Below are 12,606 nucleotides of genomic sequence, written 5' to 3'. Positions count from 1 at the left end.
TTGCTACATTTTTTGAGTAAATGCAATTGTAATTGAAGTTTTGAAAGGGAAAATTATTGTAATTGTAATCGACAAAACAATGTAATTGACTTCATTTATTGTCAATAACTTTTCTACACTCAATTACTGTACAATAAACTTACCTAATTTATGATTTAATTTCATGACCTTTTTTATGTCAACTGCTTCAGTATTAAAAAGAAAGTAAAAGTTGCAATCCCTGCTGTTTAACCCAAACCTTCATCTTGTCAGTTTCTCCGTAACTTAGAAGTATGTTGAAAAAGGTGGTACTATGTACAGACTTAACATTGGTTTCATTTATGATTTTTCTAGAAAGTAAATTATGTTGTAATTGTAATTGACAAAAGTATTTGGTAACTGTAATTCAAAAAAAAGTAATTTAATTGAAAAGTAATTGTAATTGAACATCTTCTCAAGTACGTAATTGCAATTGTAATTGAAGAAAGTAATTGAGCCCAACACTGGTCTTTAATGTTTATACGTTCATCCGTGTCTCACAACCATGGAACAACTGGCAAACTATGAGATTTTACCCTGCACAAAACATGGGCACGATGAACAGAAATCAAGCAATCGCAAGTATCTGCCAGAGTTGCCGTTTCAGTCAATCTTTGCAAGGGTTCTAAAATGTTTCATATTATATCCTAATCATATAAGTCGTATATACAATATGTATATACTGCGAAAAAATGACGATTATTTCCAACCCGAGATCAAAAAGCCTGAATCCATCAGTACAACTACAATTTGTCAACATCTTACCTCATGAGCCATGTGAGCAGTAAATTACTTAATATGGCTCACTATATTAAGGCGCATTTCAGGATAACTGGCTTGCTACGAGCCGATCATTACAGAGACAAAACGTCACTTCAGGCACTGGTCATACATGACTTTCAGAATGTTTTTTTTTCTTGGCGGGGACAATATTCTGAATAATCATCCAATAAGAAAATGTATACATTTAAACAACTTCCTCGGGAACGGGTAATACGTTGACTCGCTCTCTCTGCAGGGTCTTTATGTCTTCGTCAGTTGTAGAGGATAAGACCTCTTGCCCTAACTTTTCTCCCGGTTCTTGCTTGTCAGATTTGAGAGCACTTTCTTGAAGTGTCTTCTGTGCATTGTTTGTGGGTGTATGAGCTATGGTCTGCTTGGAGTAGTCGGCTATGTCGTCACCACTTCTGTCAGAACTCCAGGACGAAGGCTGCATGACTTCAGAGTGGGATACGTACGGAGACGACACCATCTGCGCCTTCCCAGGATGAAGTGAAGGACGCGAAGGGGTTCCCCTTCCGGCCTTTGGTTCTGTCGGATTATGTGGGTCATACGGGGTAGGATCGATGTCTTCCCTAATGGCTCTTCCTGGACCTGTAGGCGAATTGTGAGTCGATGGTTGGTCACTGACTCCTGCTACTGTATATGTATCGATCTGCTCAGTTACATAATCATCGGATGGTGTGTTAGGGTTACTTGTGACATTTCGGTCTGATTCTATAGACGAGCCTACAGCGGAACTAAGAGGAACATATCCACTAACACCGGTCCTTGTATAATCATCAATGTGAGCTGTAGCATGGAGATGATCTTGAAGATTGTTGTGTGTTATATACCCGCTATCGGATGGTGCTACCGGTGCTGCAATATCATCGTACTCAACATCACTAGCCGACAGTGTATCAATAGCAGAGTCCGACTTTGAACCGGTCTCACTACCACGGTCCTTTGAAGAATGCACCGCGTTGGCTTCAAAGACAGCGTCTTCCGTCTCTGGGGGAAGGTCGACCTCGTCGATATCATCCACTACGGGTAATCCACGATGGAGCAAGGGAACCTGGTGTTCGTATCTTGGGCTTCGTTCGAAGTCTGGACTCCAAGGTGGCAGTTCATGCGGGTTATGAACACCTGGTGACGGAGTGTCAAAGACTTCTTTCTCATGGCGGAGGCATGGCTCGTATGACACCTGGCGATCAAAGGCTGGTTTCTGTAAAATGTTACACGACATGAGAGAAACGGGATTAATTTTATCAAAGTACACCCTCATAACTTCACACTTTCACATTTTTTTCTATCTCTCCCTCTTTTCTGTCAATCCTCCCTCTTTTCTCTCTCAAACGTAAACACAAAAACACACACACACAGTTTTGTAATTTGACAAATTAGGACTACCCTGTCATCAAAGAGAGGACGTATGTCATCTTCAGAAATAACGTGTGCCTAGTTTGCTACCCATGCTAATTGGGGCCGCTTCTTACCCCGTCACACAAAACCAAGTTTAATTGACCGGATTAGATCTTTTTATAAATAGTGCTCATCAAACGGTTAAGAATGAGATGAGGGATTGAAAGGCATGGTTTCCAGACTGGGGACGTCATCGGTTGTCGGTCGTCCCCGGTTAATACTGGGTGAAAAGGAAGAAAATGCCCCTTTTAACTATACACACAAACACACACATCACTACCACCACCACCACCTGATAAAAGCATATATTAGAAAGAGCTTTTGGGTCTTAGATAGAGAGGATTAGAGCGGGGGACTCGTATTCCGGTGACCCGGGTTCGATTCCCACTTGGTGCGCTAGTGCCCTTTGGTATAAAGGCATTAATCCTCAGTACCAGGTCCTTCGGAGAGGAGCTTAAGCCGTCGGTCCTCTGGTTGCTTGCTTACAAGCATTCATGCTTTCTTAGCAATCAGGTAAAAAATCACCACCAATCTTTACAGAACGCTGTTTACTATGATATAATCAAAGACAAAACGAAACCGACTCCAAACCGACCGATGGTGTGATGATGGTATATGTCACTGGAGATGACGTAATGGATTCCAGTGGTCGGTATGAAGTTGGTTTCGCTGATATGACTGTACCGGCTTAATATAAAGAGTTTTACCAGGACTTTGTTGTGCTCAAGGTTGAAGCCGTCTTTGAATTGAGGTTTCAGCCATCGTAGTTTGATATATTTCCATTTAGCTACGATCAGAATGGTAACCACCAGTATGAACACCAACACTCCAATCAGAAGCAGGAACCAGAGATTAAAGCCAGAACCTGGATCATCAATAAATCAAGAAACATAAAATTATATAAGGCCGTTTATAATCGATTCAAATAAACTTATGAGACCGCCTGTATCGTCTTGGCTGATCTTGTCATTTCACCATATGTCCAAATATCAGTTTAGTAGCATTTTTGCTGTGATGATATGGATGAATGAAATATAAAAACGTATTTCAGTATATAGTGACTTATTACTTTATTTTACAACTAGGAATTTCTGAATAGGGTATTTTACTTGGTGTTAACATTTTTTATTTCATAATGAGTCATTATTATCTGTATACTTCTACATCTATCGTGTCAGGAATACATCTACCAACCTCCAAGTGCCTTGTCACCGATATACATCAACGCGACCCCGGTCTGTTCGTTCCTGTAATCTTTCCTCAGTAATGGCGTCACTCTAGCTTTTGTCACGTGACCTATCACACCCAACCACTTGTTCCCGACTTCTATCGCGTGGTGCTCCGCTCCTTGACCATCTGTCCACGTGATAATGTATCCCATGATGCACTCGTCGTATTGCGCTGGAGGTTGCCATTTTATGACACTCCTGCTCTTGCGTTCTCTGGAGACGGTTACTGACTGGGGTTGTGACCCTCGCTCGTCTGATAAAGTAACAAGGAATGATTTTTAAAGTACAATTTTAGTTTTAAAATTTCACTATTTGGTTTTACGTGCATGATCAATTTCAATGAAACAACATAAAACATAATTTTACGTATAAAATGGCATTAGACTGTGAGAGGTAACCAGCACACAGCTTAATACTTGAATCAACGAATATCCATGTTGTACAATAGTGCAGGAAACCTGATGGAAAGGCAGAGAAGCATTGTCGTCTTACCTGATCACGATAAGTATTTTTATCGCCCAATCTGTTTATCTTTCAACGTTGTTCGTTATTCAAAAATATCCATCGCTTATCATTACAGCATGACATTCATGAATAGGCATTTCAAGAAAAACCAAGCAGCATGAATTTCGACATTTAAAAAGATAACTCAACAGGCTCAACTGAGAAGAGACAGCAGAGCTGCTCTCACGCAAGATTAGATTGTCAATTTGATTGCATGGGGGATTCTAGTGTACCACGTTAGTTATGAAACTGACAATGAAATTTTTATTTTGAAAAATACATACCTACAACATGACTTTTCAACTGCAGAGGAATGTTGTTCCTTGTTCCACCAGCTGAATTGTTAGCAAAAACCACCACGTCAAACTTTTCCCACCTACTCAGACCTTTCAGAGATACCATAGTCGATGATGTATTCACCAAGCGGCTTGTAAAGGTTTCTTGAGATTCCCACAGCACAGCCCGTACTTCGTAAAACAGTAGCTCTCCGTTCCAGTACTCTTCATCAACTCCCTGCGAGAGATATAGAAAATTTGGGAGCGGTATTCTTCTCACAGGCCCGTATGTTATCTACGCCGGGTAGCGATTAACAGTTGTATGCAATGGCTCTGCCATCGAATCCTGCAGAATGATACCTTGGTCACATTTGCTCTACGGCGGCCGTACGGCGAGTCGAAAACAGCCGTTTTAACATTTGTTGTACCAGCTACATAATTATAGGTGGTTTGAATAAAAATGAATAAAACGGCTGTTTTCGACTCGCCGTACGGCCGCCGTAGGTCATACATGTGACCGAGGTATAAGTATCACCTGTTCCAAAATGTTTAAAACACTTTGCTGGCAAGCAGTAAGGGTGCCGTTTCTAAAGGTCTGTGATATTTGCAGCCATTCGAATACATGACCTCTAACTCAAGAAGTAGCTATGAGCGCGCTTTACTTCTTGGTGACCATAGTCATGACTTTTTTCGTTTTTAAAGGAGTGGCCTTCATTTTATAGGGTAGGCCTACATAATGCGTAATCAGATACATGTCTAAGATGAATGAAATAACACTATCTGGGCCTAATTCCAGACCAAGAAAACTTGGGTTTGAATCACTAGAAACCATACTCCTTTTGGAGGAGGTTTACTTCCATTTGCCACTCTTCCCCCAATCTGCCAATGGAAGAGTTGTGCCACTCCTGTGTACAGCGACAGTGCCCAGTACGTACAACCTTTCGTGTTTTGCCACAAATGGCGCTTCTCTGATTTGAACCCAAGGCCCTTTTTCAAAGTTAGGAGACTGATCCATTGGGCCACAACGATCAATACTCCCCAGGGAGTGGAGGATGTGCACACATTGTGTGTGGGAATGACTGATTGAATCCGATGACCGGGGTAATAATATATCTGTAGAGCGCTTAGACACGTCGTTCCGATGTATTAAGCGCTATATAAAAAGCGGATTATTATTAATGTAACATAATGATTAATTTCGATGGTATACGTTATACATACCTTCCACGTGATAATAATCTCTCTTTGGTCCGGTGCTGAACATGAAAAAGAACTGTTCACAAGCTCCAGATTACTGGGCCCTATCGAAGGTGCTGAAGGGAACAAAGTAGCGAGAAAGACGATTTGTAATTAGACTTGCGAACTGTTTTGGAGATACCATAAGTTCAGTCAAAGTGTCGCCGTACTATAGGGCACACACTGGTAATACAGGCCCCCATTCACTCACGTGTTTAATCACAGCTCATAAAAAACATCATGAATTAATCCCTCTACAGATTTCGTTTTTATTCTCTGACATTAATCATAATGACAAATACAACAAAACGAGGTTTCAAAAAGTTCAATATTTTATTACAAAACTCAAATTTTTTAGAAATATTTTGACATAATATTCAGAAAATAATATATTTCACCCTTCTGTCTTTCCTCTTTTTTCTTGGGCGTAAAGCCCCCCCCCCCTGCCCATCTGTTCGCCAGTGATATATGGAAGACAACCACCGACATGCGGAGTGATAATTCCCGTTCTCAATAGGTGTAAAATAACCAACAAGGCAATGACTTGTCTTAAAATGTCAACATGTTATTTTTTAAATATCTTTGTAATGATAAAAGCCCTGCAAGGACACGCCTTGACCAAAGTACATACAATTTAAATCAAGCGAAAAGTTGGCTAATTGTAGCCCTCCCCCCCCCCCCCTCCCAACATACACAAACACCTCACACACACAACAAAAAAAACCAAAAAATCCTCCAGAAAGGAGTGGTAAAGGGGTGCTCACATATTGAACAGGACCGCGTGAATGTTCAGAAAGAAGGAACTGAGTCGAAAGTTGGGGGTCAGCAAAAATTACAATAAGATGGCTATTTTCACGATTTTGTAATAATAATAATAATAATAGCGGCATATTTACCCAGGGTAGCCACTTCAGTTCCGAAAACTGTTCTCCCAGCGGGCCCTGTTATTATTACCCCGGCTTTAGCACGGCTACCTTTATCGGGCGCTCGAGCATTCGAGGAATTTCTTCCTACCGGGTACCCATTCACCTCACCTGGGTCGAGTGCAGCACAATGTGGATAAATTTCTTGCTGAAGGAAATTACGCCATGGCTGGGATTCGAACCCACGACCCTCTGTTTCAAAGTCCGGAGACTAATCCACTGGGCCACAACGCTCCACTACAGAAAAGGGTGGGAATGAATCACCATGAATCATCGCTTTTCCTTTGCTAAAACTTTTACTCACAACAGGTTAGCTAGGCTTATTTTTAGCAAAAATTGATTATTTCTGAAGAGATAAACTTTACAAAATATATCGACTCACGTTTTTCAAGAGTTTGTACAACCGCCATAGATGCAGAAGGACCCCATACGACCGGTGGATAGACGGCAGAGCGCACGATGATCAGGTATTGGGTGGCAGGCAGAAGGTCGTATATCCTTTGTATCGCAGAAAGATCATGCTTGATGGCGTAACTCTGTATAAGATATGTGTATATAAGGCACATAAAATCATCTAATTAAGTCGATGTCTAAATTAGACGATTTGTTATTGGTGAGAAAACAGCATATGGATATAATTACATAGGAAAATAAAACCGACAGTGCCAGGAAAGACCTTCTTAATTGATCACAGCATCGACTAGACCATTATTGATAGCACTCCAATTTATTCGAGATAATATTGGAAACATTGTTGATTGGGCAAATATATCTTTTAACACACCGCAGAATTCAAACGAATTCAAAATCAAATTCAAAATTGCAGTATCACCTCAAATCCCACCTTTTTATCTTCCTTTTGACTTGAAAAACAACATAATTCTCCTTCTGTAGGACATGTAGGGAATCAAATCGACTATTTAATTTTAGTATACGATCACCCACCCACACGCACTCAACCTTGTGAGCACACACACTCTCTAACACGAAAAACACGCATACGAATACTGGCACCCACTTACACATCCTCCCTCACCCAACCCACATAAATCAACACTCATCTCACATACACAGAACGTTGCACACACCAAGGAATTACCAGCACTCCTTGCACACACACACCTCTTTCATACACACAATGCATGCTCACACATACACCACAACCCACACGCACTGTTAATAAGATGAAATTATCACTAATTGCATTTGAAGACACACAGCACTTTCTTACACATGAAGGCATAGGCTTTACACGCGCACACACATTTTGCCCATGATGAATCTAACACTTATTACACTTCAACACACACGATATATTTCTACACACGCACCCTTACACACCCACACACACTCCCTTACACACCCACACACACCTCGCATATTAACACTAATTACATTACCTATGCTGTAATTTAACACTGATTTTCTTTTTAAAAATGCACACACGTTAATATCAATAATACGTGAATATCTTACTTATATTAGGCAAACTAAAAGGGCAATGAAGATGAAATGCCTTGCTCAAGGGCAGTGCTAAGAAGAATCGAACCACGGAATTCCATGGACAGGTGCATGTAGTAGGGCACCTTAGACCACCAGTTCACGGCACCAAGGCACTCACATACAAATGCTCATATCTTTACACACACGCGCGCAAACCCACACACACTTTCCTTAAATTATGATTTTTTTTTTAAACATGCATTCTTACCTTAACTGTGGCGTTGGTGCTATACTGCCTTATACTAACATGGTATTTATGGTTGACAAACTGCCGGAGGAGTTGAAGATCAAGCCCCGGGTAGTGATTATCCGACGGGTATATCAATCGGAAAGATATCTCCTCTGAAGTCGCCTCAATGTGGGTAATTGGTGGGGCACTCAATTTCACTAATTGAATATAAGAATATGTATAATTATCAATTTCAATATTTCATATCAAAATCATGTTATTAATCGATTAAAATTAGAAGGTATCATTTTATGAAAAAGCATTGTCTGATTGAAACCGTTGAAACAAAAAACATAAAGATGTACATTTTGTTTGAAAGCGCAAAATGTTTACATTATGAATGCTTTGTCAAATACAAAGAAATGGTTGTTTGTCTCAAAGCATCGATAGCAGTTGCTTATAAAGAGTCAAAACATTTGACAGATAAAACGTATGAGAAAACATTTATAAAAAGTGACCGATAAAAAAAAACATTTTTAACAGGAAAATCTGATCTTATTATTTATTTTGACATTTACAATGAATAAGAAAAAGAGGTACAGACATTAATCAAAAATCTAAAAGAACATTTTGGTTAAAGCGTAATTTCACTCTCATGGAATTAAATCCCCTTCTTGTTAATTCATTCAAATGTTCAGATTTAAGAAAGGCCTATCTGACGGTAAAACGCGTCCAAAATAATGTCTGCAATCTAATGAAATGGGAAAAGATCGTAAAGACCAGAAAGAAGATTAAAGAATATATTTATACCCGATTTTAGAGGATCCCTTTGAAACTTCCTGCCTCGACAACTCACAGAACCGTTGGTGATGTAATCAATTCGAAATCTTTGGAATCCTCTGAAATCGTCGTCGTCCTTGAAGAGCGCCCTCACATTGCAGTCGGTGCTCGTCACGTTCGTACACCCTTCAACGGGTTCCCAATGCTGTACAACGTCATGTGAGGTATACCTTGGGCATGATTGAAAGCGGATAATGGAATTTAATAAGTCGCCCAAAATGAATTTTTAGACATCTACTGAGCATGAAAAGTCACATGCTAAGCTTTAAAATTATATACAACTTGTCAAACTTTATATCCAACAACCTATTCAAAAACTTGATTGATTGTAGAAGAAGAATATAATAGGCGAAAAAACGGTTTGAGTGGGTTGACAGAAGCTTTTTTGTCTCATTTTTAATTAACAACTTCAAAATTTGATTGTATAGCGAAGAAAAATTACTCTTTCAGATCAGGTAATTTCTCATTTTTACGTTTTGAATACTAGTTTACTATTTTATCTATTTACAGATTACCTATTCCGGCGAGTTATTGTTGCTATTGGGATGGCTAGTTACATTATATTTAGTGACTATTACACATAAAGAATGAAATGTAGAGGAGGGCGGGGTTCTATGACCATCTCTCCACCCCCCCCCCCTTCTCTCTCTCCCCCTCTCGCTCTCTCTCTCTCTCTCTCTCTCTCTCTCTTTATCTTTTTTCTTCGGTTAATGGGCTGTGCATTGTATTGAGTTCTAGTTGACTGTGTTTGATTCGTCAACATTGTAAGCAAACCGGTCAAAGAGAGAGGCCCTTGGGTAGATGTTCTCTGAAATGGAAACGGGTCGATGTTGATTACGCCTTTACACATATACGATTAAACTCGGGATTTTTTTTTCGTGGTCTACTCGTGAATATCATGAAATTAGATGTGTGATTCTTGAACTAATTGATCTTTTGCTCAACCCCATTTGTTTTGAAGTATGATTTAAAGGTCAAGTCCACCCCAAAAAAATATTGATTCAAATAAATAGAGAAAAGGCAAACAAGCATAGTGCTGAAAATTTCATCAAAATCGGATGTAAAATTAAAAAAGGTATGGCATTTTGAAATATTCGCTTATTTTCTCCAAAACATTGATAATTTATGCACAACTTAGTGACATGCAAATGAGAGAGTCGATGATGTCCATCACTCACTATTTCTTCTTTTGTATTGTTTGAATTATACAATATTTCATTTTTTACAGATTTGACAATAAGGACCAACTTGACTGAACCATATAATATTACACAATGCTAATTTTACTTGTTCAGGGAGGAATTTATCATTGTTTCACTTAACAATGAGGAGAATATTAGAATATTTCATATTTCATATAATAAAATACAAAAGAAATAGTGAGTGGATGACGTCATCAGTCTCCTCATTTGCATACCGACCAGGATGTGCATATAACTGTTTTGTGAAATTAAGCGAAACTTTAAAATGTCATAACTTTCTCATTTCACATCCGATCTTGATGAAATTTTCAGTGTATGCTTGTTGGATTTTTCTCTTTCATTCAAATTAACATTTTGTTGGGGTGGACTTGTCCTTTAAGGAAAACAGATCAAATTTAAATTTACAATAACAAAAGGAATGCGTCCAGGTAGCTTTAATTTGTAAAAGGTGTAATTCTTCCCTTTACGCGTCAGAATGTATTTTCTCTTCAAATATGGAAAATTGCCGTTTTCTTTTTATAGATCATAATTATCTGGATACACATGTGATTATATTCAAACATTGTTTTATCTTTTATTGGGTTGCAGAATGAACGAAATCTGCGTCAATTAAACGTTTACTGCAATCGTTAAGATTATTATAAAGAAATGTATGTAATAATCATTGGAAACTCGTTTGGCACCCGCTCCCTTTGTTCCTATAATGTGAATTTAAAGGGGGTCTTGTATTGACCGGGGGTTATAAATAGCTAGTATTATTTTAACAAAATATGCAGTTTGTAATAACACTAATAATGAATAGAGAACATTTTGAGCGTACTTCTTTTGCTACTTTTGCTAAGTACTTGTTTGGCTACTTGGTATTCATTGTAAAATAAATCCTGTAGTATGAATGTATTGAGTACTGAATGTGTTGTCATTCAAGTGGGACTATATTCCACGACTATTCTACTCACAATATCACATTATGGGTTGGAATCTGGCCAGGGTTCACGGGGCCCTGAGAACGATTTTTTTTTTACTGGGGGTGCCGATGTAAATTTGACAAGCAAAAAAAGGGATTTCACTACAAAAATGAGGGTTATTTTGGACAAGATGAATTTGAAAAGCAAAAAAAAAAAGGATTTCAATACGAAAATATAGGTCACTTTGCTTACATTTCTGCATTTTTAAACACCTACAAGAATTCAACATGTTCAAGGGAGTGCTGCCAATGGAAAATAATACACGCAGCACCCCGAGGAAAATCTTGGGGGTGCTTTAGCATCTCGTTTCCCAGGGTCATGAGGTTTTAGCATATAGTTGAGCCTGGGACTTGGGAGGATTCTCCACAAGGCTGTTGCTTCTTATTTGCTTTAAAATACAATTTAAGAATGCCACAATGGCATGTTAATTCGTATAAACTTACATCATAGCGTAAAAGAGCGTGTAGCTGGTCGGGTTTGCCGGGTCCGAGCTGGCAACCGTTCGCCATGACATACTACAGTTGAAATCTAAACATGATAACGATCCTTGGAGGTTTACACACGCAGATTCTGGTAGAAAATTAAAAAAACAAAAATGGTAAAGGTTACGAGAGATGAATAGGCTTTTATCTTGTCAAGCATATAATGAGCACAAGTCAACTATAAAGAACATCTGCATATGAATACATTTTCAAGGCTAAATCTCAACAGTTCGGCATGCCTCTTTTTAGATCAATATCTGATAGCATGGAGCAACGGAATCCACTAAGCAAAAACTTTGGGGGGTTGACATGGTTGAATTGTGTTATAAAGGGCCACACGAGTCATTTTAACCCGGTGGTCAATGTTTGGTGTTGGTTCGACACCTATGGTTGTTATTGCAACACTTTTCGTTGTCAGATTTACACTCTTTGATGTTGTGTTCAGTCTATATGTAATTTCAACACCTCAGGGAGTGGCCCCTCTGGCGACGCCAACTGGTGAACCATTTAGGTGACACGACCTCACTCCTGCGACATTTGCTCTGGTTTTAATGTCTCTGAGGGCATAGGTTTATAGGATTGTAATACAGTTCTGAAGAATGTAAAGATTGGGATAACCGTTTTTTTTTTTTTTTTTTAAGTTTTGGCTGTTAGGTTTTATGTTTGGCTTGACGTGTAGATTTTCCATCGGAGCAATTGTCGCCGGAGCAAATGTCATGGAACACGGATTTAATAGCCCAGTTTTTACAGCCCTGTTATAGATCTGCACTGTTTTGTGCAGGGCAGACAAGTTAGGGAGCGAGAAGTCGGGGGGGTCCAAAGACAGTGATCCTCAGTATTGTCCAAGTCTCGTGTTTACTTGATCCGAAATTGAAGCTTTAGCCAATCACGACTGAGTTGTGTAATAACCGGGAACGTGTATTCATGCTACCTTAATAATATAGATGGAAAATTAAAATTTGGTTGCATTTTCGTTAAATGGCAACCGTTAAAATGCGTGCAATCACCCGTGCAATATATCTCGCGACAATTGTAGAGTTAAGATTATCAGTCAGATTCAAAGCATGTCGGTAGAC

At 39.1% G+C, this 12,606-nt stretch overlaps 1 protein-coding gene across 1 annotated transcript; it reads right to left on the bottom strand.

Moving 5' to 3' along the window:
• Positions 1-329: 329 nt before the first annotated feature.
• Positions 330-11,613, bottom strand: LOC129268970 (uncharacterized). Its single transcript, XM_054906420.2, has 9 exons — positions 11,492-11,613; positions 8,852-9,051; positions 8,081-8,259; positions 6,752-6,905; positions 5,432-5,523; positions 4,220-4,448; positions 3,397-3,684; positions 2,910-3,067; positions 330-2,005 (listed from the first exon to the last, which is right to left on the bottom strand). The coding sequence occupies exons 1-9, from the start codon at positions 11,560-11,562 to the stop codon at positions 986-988; spliced, it is 2,391 nt and encodes a 796-aa protein (XP_054762395.2). The 5' UTR covers positions 11,563-11,613; the 3' UTR covers positions 330-985.
• Between the last annotated feature and the right edge of the window lie 993 nt (positions 11,614-12,606).

The sequence above is a fragment of the Lytechinus pictus genome, chromosome 10, assembly GCF_037042905.1.
Source record: "Lytechinus pictus isolate F3 Inbred chromosome 10, Lp3.0, whole genome shotgun sequence".
In the NCBI taxonomy this organism is placed as follows: Eukaryota; Metazoa; Echinodermata; class Echinoidea; order Temnopleuroida; family Toxopneustidae; genus Lytechinus; species Lytechinus pictus.
The sequence above is the reverse complement of the archived record's forward strand: the minus strand, read 5'-3'. Positions and strand labels throughout refer to the sequence as shown.